General features: G+C 43.9%; 1 protein-coding gene across 1 annotated transcript in view; it reads right to left on the bottom strand.

Annotated features, from left to right (window-relative positions):
• Window positions 1-6,078: 6,078 nt before the first annotated feature.
• The window catches only part of LOC309526184 (uncharacterized protein), a 28,039-nt gene continuing 17,691 nt past the window's right edge, over window positions 6,079-16,426 (bottom strand). The window contains exons 10-16 of the mRNA XM_082212099.1: window positions 14,014-14,109; window positions 13,393-13,623; window positions 12,250-12,272; window positions 9,023-9,138; window positions 7,479-7,505; window positions 7,300-7,326; window positions 6,079-6,794 (exon numbers count right to left, since the gene is read on the bottom strand). Of these exons, the coding sequence (XP_082068225.1) occupies window positions 6,265-6,794; window positions 7,300-7,326; window positions 7,479-7,505; window positions 9,023-9,138; window positions 12,250-12,272; window positions 13,393-13,623; window positions 14,014-14,109 (1,050 nt within the window). The 3' untranslated portion in view covers window positions 6,079-6,264. The remainder of the gene's footprint in view (window positions 6,795-7,299; window positions 7,327-7,478; window positions 7,506-9,022; window positions 9,139-12,249; window positions 12,273-13,392; window positions 13,624-14,013; window positions 14,110-16,426) is intronic.

The raw sequence follows: 16,426 nt of genomic DNA, 5'->3' as shown, positions 1-16,426 counted from the left end.
TCATTTATTTCCTTAAATCCCACCTTCCTTCCATCATTGAATTGTAGAGTTGGAAAGGGTCACTAGGGTCATCTAGTCCAACCCCCCCCCCGCAGGAATTTTTTTTTTGCTCAAGTTGGACTCCAACCCACAACCGTGAGATTGAGTCTCATACACTACTGACTGCACTATATCATGTACATTCCTTTTATGCCAGGCCTTTAGCTGAGTAACATTTTATGCTCTTTTCAGAGTCGGAAGGGACCCCCCAGGATCATCTAGTCAACCCCCCCTGCAATGCAGGAATATGCAGCCGTCTCATACAGGAATCGAACCTGCAACCTTGGTGTTATCAGCACCATGCTCAAACCAACTGAGCATGTGTTTGTGTGGGGAGTGTTGCAGGAAACACCCCCCCCCACAATCATGAAGGAGCGTCTCCTCCCCCATCGTTCAGCCAGGACACTGAGATCCAGTGCTGAGGGCCTTCTGGCGGTTCCCTCACTGCGAGAAGCCAAGTTACAGGGAACCAGGCAGAGGGCCTTCTTGGTAGTGGCGCCCGCCCTGTGGAACACCCTCCTTTCAGATGTGAAGGAAATAAGCAGCTATCCTATCTTTAAAAGACATCTGAAGGCAGCCCTGTTCAGGGAAGTTTTTAATATTTAACACTATTGTTTTTTAATACTTGATTGGGAGCCGCCCAGAGTGGCTGGGGAAACTCAGTCAGATGGGCGGGGTATAAATAATAAATTATTATTATTATTCAGTTTGTACAAACACGACACTCACACAGGACATACGCGAAGCTTCTGTTATAAATTCATAGAAAATCACCCATACATCGGATCTGCACCATTCCGCTTTTATTTTACACCATGAAGGAAGGACTATCAAAGGGGGGAGACTTGACACAAGGCAGCCAAGCCCTACCCAGTTGGCATGACGACCATGATGGTCCTAGACAGAAGATCATTACACTCACATAGGACCTGCATATGGGAGTGGATTCAGCACTGACTGAAACTGAATCAGCTCTTCCCTCTGGAGACAGGAAACTCCAAACTCCCCTTTGTCACCTGGAAAGTACTCATGGAGAGGAGGAAAGGAGGAACCAGCCAGGTGATAAGACACTCAGGTTACCACCACAACTCCTCCCTCAACCCCTCCTTTTTTGGGATGTGTCAATGATGTAGTTGTGATGTAGTTTTAGGGGTGTAGCATGAGGGATTAGTAGCTAATAAAATTTGGGGTCTCCTTTTGTTCAGGGCTTCCATCTTGTTCCACCTTGTGGCAGGTGGGAGTCCTGTCGCGACAGTCTGCAATAAAGACTGGTTTTTATTTCAAAACTGGTTGCTGTTTTGCTCTGGTATTCCTGGCTGGTGTCCTTGTATTTTTGTCCAAGGGAGCCCTTGGATTTCTCCGTTAACAGTTGGGAGGGGGGTGTTACTGGCTTCTCTCGTTCTGGTTTTTATTATCCATTTTGTGTTTTTGTATTTACGGCCCTGAGATCTTTGGGTGAAGGGCAGTGTACACATTTTATTATTATTATTAATAATAATGTATGTCAGCTGCTCTTGTAAAAGCATTTTATCAATGCATGTGACATCCCGCCACGCAAAATCCTTTCTCCACCCTCATGCAAAGGAAGTATTCTGTTATGTATTAACAGCTGGGTGCTGCCCCATAAACGAACAAGAACAATTGCTTTGCTGTGGTGTTGGTGCACAGCAAATTTGTTCACTTGATCTATACTTGTCTGTCTTTTCCTCTGTAGGATTTTTGTTTTGTGTTTATAATGAGACCCCTTGAAAAAACACGTAAACGTCATAGGTGTATAATAACAATTGTAAAGTTATTTACTAGAAACTACTTCTCAAAATAACAATTGTAAAGTTATTTACTAGAAACTACTTCTCAAAATGGGACGTGGGTGGTGCTGTGGGTTAAACCACAGAGCCTAGGACTTGCCAATCAGAAGGTCAGCGGTTCGAATCCCCGAGAAGGGGTGAGCTCCTTTTGCTCGGTCCCTGCTCCTGCCAACCTAGCAGTTCAAAAGCACGTCAAAGTGCAAGTAGATAAATAGGTACCGCTCCGGCGGGAAGGTAAACGGCGTTTCTGTGCGCTGCTCTGGTTCCCCAGAAGCGGCTTAGTCCTGCTGGCCACATGTCCTGGAAGCTGTACACCGGCTCCCTCGGCCAATAAAGTGAGATGAGCGCTGCAACCCCAGAGTTGGTCACAACTGGACCTAATGGTCAGGGGTCCCTTTACCTTTACCTTACAAAATTAGATACAGCTTCTCATAATGTCAAAATCAACACCGTGACACAACATATTAAAATATAGCTTATTCAGTTAATCACCAAGTCTAGTATGTACAAAATGCGATTCCTGTTTTGTCAGTCCCGTAGTACATTCATTTCCAATTTCTTCATCTTCTCTTGTATTTTTCTGTCTGGCATATTCCTCAGAGGAGTACCATGAAACAGTCTTGTAAGTGTTTAATGAAGATGATAAGGTAAGTGAAAGTGACATCAGTGAAAGAAACTGGCACTCGTAGATGCTGGCACAGTACTGACAAAATAGGCATCACATTTTGTACACACTGGACTTGGTGGTTAACTGAATAAGCTATATTTTAATATGTTATGTCACGATGTTGATCTTGACATTATGAGAAGCTGTATCTAATTTGGAGAAGTAGTTTCTAGTAAATAACTTCACAATTGTTATTATACAGCCTACAGTGGTACCTCGGGTTACATACACTTCAGGTTACATACACTTCAGGTTACATGCGCTTCAGGTTACAGACTCCGCTAACCCAGAAATAGTGCTTCAGGTTAAGCACTTTGCTTCAGGATGAGAACAGAAATCGTGCTCCGGCGGCGCAGCGGCAACAGGAGGCCCCATTAGCTAAAGTGGTGCTTCAGGTTAAGAACAGTTTCAGGTTAAGAACAGACGTCCGGAACGAATTAAGTTCTTAACCCGAGGCACCACTGTATTACGTTTACATGTTTTTTCAAGTGGGTTTGCATAACATAGGCATTCTGATGGTTTTGATTTATAATGAGATCCCGTGCCACTCGGTTTGAATACACAGACCTGAGATCTCCTTGCCTTCTGAACCACACTAGCACTGAGAAAGAGGACAAGTTTGGATGATTTTAGAAAGATTTATTGTAACATAATTTAATGAGGAAATAAAGTGCAAGAGGAAAAATAACGGAAGGCAAACACATACAAAAAACTATTGCGAGTCTAGGTCCAGGTCTTCCTTGCCAGCTTCCTCATCACTTCTCCCTCAGTCTACCTCACCTCTTGCAGATTCGCTCCCCAAGCTGCCAAGTGTCCTTCAGAGATAGCCTTTCATCCTGTCCTTCAATCTCTTTTTCCAAACAAGAACCGTGACATTATCCTGTACCATAAATACACATCTATCTGGCCTTGCTCTGCTGTCCTTTCAGATATTATCTATCATCTGAAAGCAGTTTCTGTATGTGAAACCTTCGCCAAGCGTTTTGTATGTCCCTCGATAAACTTCTGCTTTTAGCTGTAATATGGTGTGTCTTATGATTACATGTATTGAACCCTTTTGTCAGCTATTTATGAATATGAATATTGCATAACCCAAATGCACCCCGCATAAGATGTGACTGTTACCTAAAAATGCTAAATGTACCACTTAACAGTTTGACAATTAAAGTATTGTGTTTTTTAAAGACCCACATCTTTGGCTGAATTTATATTACTCTGTTCCGTTCCACAGAACGGTTTTACCTGAATTATTTCTTTTTTGATAGCTGCAATGGCTTTGCCTTTTATAGCTGTATATTACATTGCCATAACCCACCCCGGGACCCTGTGGTGAAAGACAGGTAAGAAATCTTATACAATAAAATGCAATAAAAATAATTTAAGGATGGCAGTGTTGCTGTGAAGCTTCCTGTAGTCATCCTTTTTATCTTGCAGTGTCATAAAATTAGAGGAGGGGTGGGAAGAGAGAGAATGAATAGGCACATTATACAACCCTTGTATTAGTGAGAGAAGTTGCTGGAATTACTCCAAGGGGGGCCTATAGATTCACTCCTATGCAGGGAAAAATTGCTGGAAATAAGCAGCAATCAGTGAAAAAAACTCAAAACAGTCAAGGTCAGAACCTTCCTTTCATTGCAATGTTTTGAAATAACAATTCCCTCAACCCCAAAGGGTTTTTAAAAAGCTAAGTAATGATTAGAATTAATTCTAATTAATTCAGAGGGTTCTGGAAGCTTCTCTGTGTGAAAGAAGCAAGCAGGAGGCTCATGATGTTCGAGTTATTCCTTCAGAGAAGCTGAGTACAGCTGGATTAAACTGGTTCTGTTATCTCTTTCTGTCAAGGTCGTAGTTACAGGTAGGTAGCCGTGTTGGTCTCTGTCAAAACAAAATAAAAAAATTCCTTCCAGTAGCACCTTAGAGGCCAACTGAGTTAGTTATTGGTACAGTGGTACCTCTGGTTGCGAACGGGATCCATTCTGGAGGCCCATTTGCAACATGAAAAGAACGCAACCCGCAGTGGCGTGTCTGCGCATGCGCGGGTTGCGATTAGCCGCTTCTGCACATGCGCGTGACGTCATTTTGTGCTTCTGCGCATGCATGAGCTGCAAAATCCGGAAATAACACTTTCCGGTACTTCCGGGTCGCTGTGGGACATAACCTGAAAGAACGTAACAGGAAGCGGACGTAACATGAGGTATGACTATATGAGCTTTCGTGTGTATCTGAAGAAGTGTGCATGCACACAAAAGCTCATACCAATAGCTAACTTAGTTGGTCTCTAAGGTGCTACTGGAAGGAATTTTTTTATTTTGTCAAGGTCATGTTAAATATAATAGTAAAGCCAGAAGGAGTCTGGGTTTCACTCTTTCTCTTCCTTCTGGTGCGGTGCTCTGTATATAGTGTTGAGATTTAGTCTTTTGATAAGTCAGGGGTCTGCAACCTTTAAGACCAAAAGAGCCACTTGGACGAGTTTCCGAAGGAAAAAACCCTGGGAGCCGCAAAACTCGTCATTGTAAAAATAACTTTTTTGTCACTTTTTAAAATTATTTCTTTGTTTGACCCCTCAGAATTACTCCTCCTCATAGAAATAAACGTTAAATTAACAAGTTACCTTTTTGTGTGTGTGTGTGTTCTTCACTCCCCTTCAAAACAGTGACCAGCATACATGCCCCCTTTCAATGCAGTGACCAGCGTACATGCCCCTTACAATGTAGCGGGCGGGCGGGATTATTGTAACTCGCTCTACGTGGGGCTGCCCCTGAGACTGACCCAGAAACTCCAGCGGGTGCGGAATGCCGCGGCGAGACTCCTTACGGGGTCCTCGCTGTGAGATCACATTCACCCGGTGCTATACCAGCTGCACTGGCTCCCGGTGGAGTACAGGATCAGGTTTAAGGTGCTGGTTTTAACCTTCAAAGCCCTATACGGCCTAGGACCCTCGTACCTACGGGACCGCCTTTCCTGGTATGCCCCACAGAGGAACTTATGGTCTTTAAAAAAAACAACATCTTGGAGGTCCCAGGCCACAGAGAGGTTAGGCTGGCCTCAACCAGAGCCAGGGCTTTTTCGGCTGTGGCCCCGATCTGGTGGAACGCTCTGTCACAAGAGACTAGGGCCCTACGGGACTTGACATCTTTCCGCAGGGCCTGCAAGACAGAGCTGTTCCACCAGGCCTTTGGCCAGGGCACAGCCTGACTCCCTCCTTCGGTAATCCTCACAGAACTCTAGCCCAATGGTTGCCATTAATCTGATTGGAATTAATTTTATAATGAAATGATTTTAGAATGTTTTATCATTTTACTGTTGTTAGCCGCTCTGACCCCGGCTTCGGCTGGGGAGGGCGGGATATAAATAAAATTTGTTATTATTATTATTACTTCTGGGTTTCGCCACTTGCGCATGCGCAGACGCGCAAAATGACGTCATAAGCAGAAGCGTTCAATTGCAACCCACGCATGCACAGATGCGCAGCTGCAGGTTGCGTTCCTTACATGTTGCGAACAGGCCTCCGGAACGGATCCCGTTCGCAACCAGAGATACCGCTGTATTTGGAGCTTTTTCCTATTTTGTTTAGAACGATCATTTCAAAGACTGGTAACGAAAGGGACCATCGAACCCAGACTGTTTTTACTTGCTGCCTTTTCTTGTCTGCAGATGGAAGAATCTTACTATCTAGAACGGAGAGGTTTCGGAGAGGATTTGCTCCTCTCAGGGCGGTGGCCCCGTAGAGTTTGCGTTTTACGGCGGCCTTCAGCATTTCAGGCTGACGTCGCAGCACACCTGCAGAAAGGGCCGGATTTTCTCCCCGAAGAACGATCTCGGAGGGAAGGCGAAGATGAATTCCTCCGTGTCGGCGTCGGAAAACTCCACGCGGCCCGCCTCGCAATCCAGGGCCACGCGGATCTTCCTGGGCTCTCTCCTCAAGGTCAGGTCAGTCGGCTGAGGAGAAGTAAAAGCCAGGAACTGGCAGAGGGAGGGGGAATAGCAGGGCGGCTTCCCCATGGCCCAGATCCCCTGGTGGGGGCTGATGTCGACGCCCCCCTTCCTCCTGACCGACTCCGTGGCCACCCCCACGGCCCACGTCGCCTTGCCCCACACCTCCACCTCCCACCAGTGCCTTCCCGAAGTGAATCTGTCGCAGCCCAGCACGTAGGGCATGGTGTCAAATCTCTCGGGGTGGAAAGGCAAGTCCTGCTCCCTCTGAACTCTCCGCACGCCCTTCAGGTCCTGGGACAGAATGAGGAAGGGGTGGGCCGTGTCCGGATCCAGAGTCACGTTCGCTGTGGGAAAGAGAGGGGCGGAGAATTAAATTGGAGGAGGGATGATGTCGGCGAAAGGATTGGGGTAAGGTGCTGAAGCGAGGGGCAGGGGCAAAAGTGGGGACCTTCTGCTCTTGTTGTTAGCCACTCCGAGCCTGGCTTTGGCTGGGGAGGGCGGGATATAAATAAAAATTTATTTTATTATTAGAGTGGTACCTCGGGTTCCATACACTTCAGGTTACATATGCTTCAGGTTACAGACTCCGCTAATAGTACCTCGGGTTAAGAACTTTACCTCAGGATGAGAACGGAAATCATGTGGTGGCAGCGGGAGGCCCCATTAGCTAAAGTGGTGCTTCAGGTTAAGAACAGTTTCAGGTTAAGAACGGACCTCCGGAACGAATCAAGTTCTTAACCCGAGGTACCACTGTATTATTATTGCCACTCGATTAAGCAACTGAGTAAGGGGCAGCCGCTAAATATCCAACTTCCCACCCAGCGCTTCCCATTCCATTGAGTTATTTACCTTTCTGCAAGGTCTGCTTCAAATAATCTGTTATGGGAAGGAAAGGGTGACAAGTTTAAAAGCTGATTCTCGGTCAACACAGAGACACTCCCCCCCCTCTCCCGAAATGTCCTGTTCGTTGTGCATTCATGACGTGCACAACTGGGCCCCAACATTTCCTTTTATTCCTAGAAAATTACCTGGTTGCAGAACTTGCTCCAGTGATTCTGTAACGAAGAAGAAAAGGTGGACAAAGTTATTCAGACCATCATACGTTGAGCGGCGGTTTGTTTTGTGAATAATAATCATAATAAGCATTCAATCTCAGGACCCTTGTGGGCAGGAAACTCCGCATTTCGATCAGCACAAGCCACCACTAGGTGATGGAGCAGTGGCAATGATTCTTTGGATGCCCTTTCTTTATTATTATTTTTTATTATTATTATTATTATTATTATTATTTATTTATTGATTTTTACATATAATTTTTACATATAATTCCCAAACACCATATACAGTGGTGCCTCGCAAGACGAAATTAATCCGTTCCGCGAGTCTCTTCATCTAGCGGTTTTTTTGTCTTGCAAAGCAACCCTATTAGCGGCTTAGCGCTATTAGCGGCTATTAAAGGCTTAGCGGCTAAAAGGCTATTAGCGGCTTAGTGGCTTAGAAAAAGGGGGGGAGCGAAAAAAATCGCAAAACTCGCAAGACTTTTTTCGTCTTGCGAAGCAAGCCCATAGGGAAATTCGTCTTGCGAAGCGCATCGAAAAACGGAAAACCCTTTCGTCTAGCGGGTTTTTCGTCTTGCGAGGCATTCGTCTTGCGGGGCACCACTGTAACACATTTTCTTATTTTATACAATGTTTTAGACTTCCATCAACCACATCTGAAGATTTTTCAGTCTTTATAACTTAATCTACATTTCATTAATTTCACTATTACTTTTAATCATCCTTAGCTAATAATTCTCTTCATAATCTTCTCTGCAATATTTTGCATAGTCCTCCTTACAAAACTTCTTCCAGTCCTACTAGCGTAATCTGTTTATTACAATTGCTTTTCAAATATTTACTCCAGTCCTCTGAGAATCTCTGATCCCACAGGTTTCGAATCCTTCCTGTCATCTTATCCAATTCTTTGGATGCCCTTTCAGACACTTCCAGGAAGCTCCAGGGAAGACAGGTCCCCATCTAAAAGGATTTGTCTTTCCTTGTGACCTGCCTGGAATGGGAGCTGACAGATAGCTGCATCCATGGCTAGAAGCGTTTGCCGCAGACTGCACGGCGCGGCTCACTCGCTTTCCCAGTGCCGAGTGTCACTGGTGGTTACTGAAAGGGAAAGGCGTGTGGAGGCCAGCGCGGTGAAGGTGAGGCAGCAGGGTCATCAGATTGGTGCTGCTGCTGCTGTTGTCCCAACTGCACCGTGCTGAACTCCCATGCCCTCTCAGGAGAAAAAACAACTACCAGACTTTCAGATGACATCTGAGGGCAGCCCTGTTTAGGGATGTTTTTATTGTTTGATGTTTTATCACTTTATTATTAGTATTATTAATTTTATTATTAATAAAATTCTGTTGGGAGCTGCCCAGAGCGGCTGGGGAAACCCAGAGAGATGGGCGGGGTAAAAATATATTATAATTATAATTATTATTATTGCAGCTCTTGGCAGTGGGAAGACAGCTGAACACTACTTTGCCTGTCTAACCCTGTGCCAGCTTCTGTCCTTTCCCGTCCTCCTTCAGTACCTTTATAGTTCTCCATAGATTTCTCCAAAGCAGCATTTTTTTGCGAGAAAACTCTGAGCTTCTCTTCCAGCCTGGGAGAAAGGACCACCGCATGCCCTCCCAAATTCTTCTCGTACCTAGAAGGGAATACAGTCGTGTTTATGGAGCAGTAGTAAAACATATTAGCTCCCCTTTGGGGAATTATAGGGGCAGAACTACCCAAACCCTACAGAAATTTATTCATGTATGCGACTACAGCGGCAAGAATGCTATTTGCCCCAAAATGGAAACAATGCTTTCGGATGGCATGCTTATTTGTGGTATGACAAGGTAAAGGTTCATAAGGCATTCAAGAACCATATTGTCAGGAAAGCAATATTTAATGTCTGGACAAAATACAAAGACTTATTAGAAAATAAGACCCCAAGGTGGCTATCACCAATGGAAGCTAAGGCTCGGAAAAGACTCAATATGGAGGCCGTATGGCCGAAATATTGGGAAATAATAGAAAAGGTTGGAGACACTTGGAGGTTGCAGAGTTTGGAGAAATTAAAGGACAAGGTGCGAGATTGGTTACATTACGCCCAGATTAAGGAGGTTTTTAATTTGGATAAAAAGATAGGATTCCAGGTGGAAAAATCAAAATTAGAAACAGAATTGTTAGAACCAAAGACTAAGGTACTTTCAAGAATGTATAACTTGCTGTTAAAATGGAACACTCAGGATGAAATAGTTAAGTCAGCCATGATAAAATGGGCTCAGGACATTGGGTACAACATTATGTTTGACGACTGGGAACGGTTATGGACCACCGGTGTGAAGTTCACGGCATGTAATGCCCTGAAAGAAAATATTATGAAAATGATATACAGGTGGTACATGACCCCAGTCAAGCTTGCAAAAATATACCATTTGCATGATAATAAATGTTGGAAATGTAAGGAGATTGAAGGGACATTTTTTCACCTCTGGTGGACCTGTCCAAAAGTGAAGGCCTTCTGGGAAATGATTTATAATGAGTTAAAAAAGGTATTTAAGTATACCTTTCCCAAGAAACCAGAAGCCTTCCTCTTGGGTATCGTCGGACAGAAGGTGTTAAAGAAGGATAGAACTTTTTTTATGTATGCAACAACAGCAGCAAGAATACTTATCGCAAAATATTGGAAGACACAAGATTTGCCCACACTGGAAGAATGGCAGACGCAACTGATAGACTATATGGAGTTGGCCGAAATGACTGGCAGAATTCGAGATTTGGGAGAAGAGACAATGGAAGAGGATTGGAAAAAATTTAAGGACTATCTACAAAAACAGCACAAACTGTATGAATGTTAAGAAACTGCACGATTGAAAAGAACATGGTACCAGCAACTTAGCTGAAAGATATATGAGACTAAGTGATGTTTAAGCAAAAGATGAAATCTGAAGTAATATTATGTTTGAATTATACTGATAAGTATTGGACAAAAATTGTTCGAAGTTTGAGACATAATATTTGAGAAGTACAAATTAAGAACTGAAACAAGGTAATAAATTGCTGTTTATAACTTTAATATTGAGAATGCAGGGAAGGGAGATGTGAGGAAGTCCAGTTAGGTATGAAAAAATGTGTTATGAATAGTCATGATGTTTCTTATTTTAGATTTATGTTTTTGTTTATGTATGTTTTTCTTTGTTTGTTATCTGTTTGGTGAAGGGATTGTATATGTTTGGTGACTTTTCTCTGTTTGAAACTTGCAATAAAAAATATATTTAAAAAAAATGGAAAGAAGTGCCGGTGAAAGAAGAATGGATGCAAAAACTTAGGGAATACATAGAAATGATGAAACTTACTGGAAAAATAAGAAATCAAGATAAACTTTTTGATAAAAGAATGGAAATGGTTTATTCAAGACTTACAAACCAACTGTAAAAAGATAAGAACACTGGCGGGATTATGGTAATAACCTTCAGGCTTATAAGTAGATGAATAAATGATTAAGTTAATGTGGAATATGCAAAAATTAAAATAAATAAATTTAAGGAACGGCAAAAAGAGGGGGGGGAGTCGAGTTTTGAAATGTTAAAATGATTGTAAAATTATTGAAATGTAAAAAATTGAAAATCATAAATAACTTTTTTTAAAAAGTAAGAAAACATTTTTTTTCCTGTAAGCATTGAGGTGCTTCCAGATAACCAATTTTCTTAGCATTCATCCTGACCAGTTTGCATAAACCTTGCATAGAGGTGATGCAGAGTCCACTGTCTAGGAAGCATTCATTCTGATTTGTTTGCGTGGAGGTTATTATTCCACATTTCCCAGCACATTTCTCCACCACTTCCCTTCCTGCAAAAAGGCTGTGGTGTTTTTTTAAGGGAGTTTGATGCACCAGAATGCTTTAAGCCAACTTACAGATAGGTAGCCATGTTGGTCTGCCATAGTCAAAATAAAAAAATTCCTTCCAGTAGCACCTTAAAGACCAACTAAGTTAGTTCATGGTATGAGAAGTGTGCATGCACACGAAAGCTCATACCAAGAACTAACTTAGTTGGTCTTTAAGGTGCTACTGGAAGGAATTTTTTTTATTAAGCCAACTTAGTTATACAAACCTGTCTCAATGAAATTTCCTTGCTGCTGTTTTTTGGGGGGGATCAGGAAGGCCAAACAAGAGAGATGAGGAGCTCCGGTGCAGATACAAAGCTCAGTGATGCTTCACGTTAAAAATAGTCTCATGTAGCAGAGGCTGGGGAAGACCTTGATATAAGCAGCTTTCAGCTGGAGTCCACAGCACTTAGGGGACCCCAACTTATGTCCCTAAATCCTCTTGTGATCTTTCCGGGGGGGGGGTGGTGTCTAAATTTGCACACACAAAATACATTGAAAGCACATGGCAATTCCCCAAAGATTCCTAGAAGCTGTGGTTTATTAAAATCGCTGGAAACTGTAACTCGGTGAGGGGTAAGCCGGATTTTCGGAGGAAGCCATGTGCAGAAATCTGGGTTTTGTTCGTTTGTTTTTAAATGGGATTTAAGCTGTTTGATGGCAAATGAAATCGGAAAAGGAAGGAGAAGGAGCAGGGGGGAAAGGAGGGGAGAGAAAAAAAAGAAGCGAGATGGAGGAAAATAATATATTTTCTCTTCCAAATAACTCCATGGGAGCTAAACTTCCTGATGCAAAGAAGGGGTTGGACTTGATAACCCTTGCGGTCTCTTCCAACTCTACAATTCTATGTTTCTATGAAATGGGATGGGGAGAAAGAGCCACGTACCTGCTTAAGGAACTTCTGGTGTCCTGAAAGATAAAGAGAGAGAGACAGAAATGAGTGCCAGCAGCACAGGCAGATCACACACAGGGCTACTACTTGTTCAATGGGGATTCCTCTGCCCCCTTCCTTGTCTGTGGAAAACAAATTGCCATTACCTTTCTCGCCCTGACCTAGCCACTGTGATCCACGCAACGGTCGCCTCCAGGCTTGATTATTGTAACTCGCTCTACGTGGGGCTGCCCTTGAGACTGACCCAGAAACTCCAGTGGGTGCGAGACTCCTTACGGGGTGCTTGCCGTGGGATCACATTCACCCAGTGCTATACCAGCTGCACTGGCTCCCGGTGGAGTACAGGATCAGGTTTAAGGTGTTGGTTTTGACCTTTAAAGCCCTTCATGGCGTAGGATCCGTGTACCTACGGGACCGCCTCTCCTGGTATGTCCCACAGAGGAACTTACGGTCTTCAAACAAAAATATCTTGGAGGTCCCGGGCCACAGGGAGGTTAGGCTGGCCTCGACCAGAGCCAGGGCTTTTTCGGCTGTGGCCCCGATCTGGTGGAACGCTCTGTCACAAGAGACTAGGGCCCTGCAGGACTTGACATCTTTCTGCAGGGCCTGCAAGACAGAGCTGTTCCACCAGGTCTTTGGCCAAGGCACAGCCTGACCCCCTTCTTTGGTAATCCTCGCAGAACTCTAGCGCAATGGTTGCCATCAATTTGATTTTGAATTGATTTTAAAACAAATTGATTTTAGAATGTTGTGTTACTTTTATTGTTGTTAGCCGCTCCGGAACGGATCCCGTTCGCATCCCGAGGTACCACTGTACTTATTTCACTCATTATAATGCACATCAATCTCTTCTGGGTTTCTGGGGGTTTTCCTGTTACTATTCTGACTCTCACAGCTACAATAAACCTACCATTAAAATTATGGACTGGCCATTTCTTTGTCAGAGGGCATTGGAGTTATAGACCTCAGCCAGTCAAGGCCAGCAACACAGGAACATGGCAAGGACTTTGCTTATTGGTGAAAGTTATCCAGGACGTGGGTGGAAACATGCCCAAAATCAAAGAGACCAGACTTGAGTTGGTGCCTTCTTTCACCCCTTAGGCCTCTTCAGCTCCTCACAGGGTATTGTATACTCACCTGCAACAATTCGCTCGCGGGCTGCAGGTACTTCCATTTCATCTCCGCGATCAGCTCGTTGAGTCGGGAAATCTCCTCGGAGAGTTTGGCGAGGTTTTCCTCCTGCTTCCTCTCCATCGCTTTCTCCAGATCTTCCAGCTGGCCTAGCCAGAGGTGCTGTTTCTCCACAAGGAACTGGATCATCCGCTCAAAGGAAGACCGGGCTTTCTTCTTCTCCGTTTCAAATAACATCTGGGCAGGGGGGGGAGAACGCAAAGAAATTGGGCGAGGGGGCAGAGGTTCTTTGGCATGGTTGTTCACAAAACTTGTGGGTACAGAAAAGGGGCCACTTTCGCCCCTTTGCTGCATCACATTCTTCATTAAATTATCTTTCTATTGGTACATAGTTTTATGGTATTACTCCCCCCCCAATGATATTATGAGGCATCAAACCTCGGAAATACACTTTCCCCAAAAGGTTTCCACAATATTAAATTGTGCCTCCATTCCCCAGGTGAGGGGGGAACGTTCCCCACCCATGGCTTCAAAATTCCCAGAAATATTAAATTTCCAGAAGGCCATGGGGATTCCCCCTGACAACACACAGTCCCATAACATCACCCATAAGAAACACAAACCTACCAGACCCTCCTGCCTCCCCATCTCTTCAGCAAGTTTCAGGTTCACCAGCTTTTCTCTCTCCTTTTTCAGATATGTCAGGTGGGACTTGATTTTCCTCTGCAGAATCAGGAAAGCATTTTTTTCCTCTGTCAGGAGTTCAATTCATGTCGGATGGCACACACTGACTCACTGGTGGTTTCTTTCTAATGCATCTATTCTTAGTTTCCTTCCACTATACCATCATCGTCGCCAAAGTATTTATCCCCTTCTAAACCACTGCCTTAGAGGCGACTGACACAGAAGATAATTAAAAACAGAGACACCAAAGCAACAAATATGTGTTTGAGCAAGACTTGCGTGTCTCTACTTGGAAGTAGGCCCCAGTGAGTTCAGTGGGACTTACTCCAAAGTCAGTATGTACGGAACGGCAGATTGAAAGTCACCTCTCAGTTATGCTCTTGACCAAAAATGGTATTTATATAACTGCAGTGAGAAGCCACTGCTTCTGTGGAAGGAGGGATGGGGAGAAAGCCAGGAAACAGGGAGAGCAGGGTTCAAATCCATGCTGAGCCATGAAGTTTGCTTGGTGACCTTGGGCCAGTCTCCATCTCTTACACCAGGCATAGGCAAACTCGGCCCTCCAGATGTTTTGGGACTACAACTCCCATCATCCTGGACCACTGGGCCTGTTAGCTCGGGGATGATGGGAGTTGTAGTCCCAAAACATCTGGAGGGCAGAGTTTGTCTATGCCTGTCTTAGACTAACCTACCTCAGAGTGTTGTTGTGAGGATGAAATGGGGGGGGGGAGAGAATTGAATATAAATATAGATGGGAAACGGCTATGTATAGTGAATACTTATCTACTTTTAAAAATTTTCACCTATGATCCTTTTCTTTTACTTCTTTATTTTTTATTTTTTTCTGATATCTTTCATTTCACTCCTTTATTGTGTATAGCATTTTATAGAGGTATAAATAACTGTAAATATGAAAAGAGGCAAAGTATTCTCTAATTTTTTTCCTCGGTTATATGTATTTTCTTTTTCCTTTGTATTTTCTTTTGTTGTAAATATGTATGTTTTCTGATTTGTACTTAATAAAAATATTATTTATTTTTTTTTAAAAAAATGCAACTCCAATTTTGATCACGTGAAGATCTTGGGATGCCTGGTTGTCATCTGACATCTCCCTCTGGGTGGCCTCCCCAGCTTTCTTAAGCAGGTCAGCAGAAGAGCTTACCTATTGGGAACCAGGCAGAGGGCCTTCTCAGTAGTGGCGCCCTCCCTGTGGAACTCCCTCCCACCAGATGTCAAAGAGAACAACAACTACCAGACTTTTAGAAGACACCTGAAGGCAGCCCTTTTTAGGGAAGCTTTTAATGTTTGATGTATCACAGTATTTTAATATTCTTTTGGAAGCCGCCCAGAGTGGCTGGGGAAACCCAGCCAGATGGGCGGGGTATAAATAATAAATTATTATTATTAATATTATTGCATTTCACCAAGGAGTACATGGTTCATTTTATCCCGACAACAAGGCTGTGAGGTAGGTTAAGAGGCAAGTGACTCACCCCGTGAGCTTCCTGACCGAATGGGGACTTGAACCCTGATCTCCTAGGTCCCAGTCCGACACACTCTAACCATGACACCAAACTGGCTTCCTAGCCTTCTTCTGTATAGATCAAGTAGGCAAACAATATATGCAGAAAGCGAAGGGTCACTTAGAGAAGGATCTAAAAATATTTCCTTTGAAGCCTGAACGTGTTTTGCTCTGTAAAACTCTATTGTAAACTGCTTTGAGATCCCCGCCCCGCCCCCTGAAATATAAAGTGGCAAAATATATGAAGAATAATACTGCCTAGAAAAGAAAGTTGGTATAGAAATCAGTAAGTGGTGCGTACAGTGGTACCTCGGGTTAAGAACTTAATTTGTTCTGGAGGTCTGTTCTTAACCTGAAACTGTTCTTAATCCGAAGCACCGCTTTAGCTAATGGGGCCTCCCGCTGCCGCCGCACAATTTCTATTCTCATCCTGAAGTAAAGTTCTTAACTCGAGGTACTATTTCTGGGTTAGCGGAGTCTGTAACCTGAAATGTCTGTAACCTGAAGCGTATGTAACCCGAGGTACAGTGCTCTGGTGGCGCGGCAGCAGCAGGAGGCCCCATTAGCTAAAGTGGTGCTTCAGGTTAAGAACAGTTTCAGGTTAAGTACGGACCTCCAGAACGAATTAAGTTCTTAACCCGAGGTACCACTGTATATGAAACATTAAGAGCTGTTCAACAGTGAGATCGTCTCCCTCAGGAGGTTGTGTATTCTCCTTCCTTCGAAGTTTTTAAGCCGAGTTTGGATGCATTAGCCGAGCAGGGGTTTGGACTAGATCAGGGGTCAGCAAACTTTTTCAGCAGGGGGCCGGTCCACTGTCCCTCAGACCTTGTG

The sequence above is a fragment of the Podarcis vaucheri genome (genome assembly GCF_965113315.1).
Source record: "Podarcis vaucheri genome assembly, chromosome: 2".
Taxonomy (NCBI): Eukaryota; Metazoa; Chordata; class Lepidosauria; order Squamata; family Lacertidae; genus Podarcis; species Podarcis vaucheri.
The sequence above is the reverse complement of the archived record's forward strand: the minus strand, read 5'-3'. Positions and strand labels throughout refer to the sequence as shown.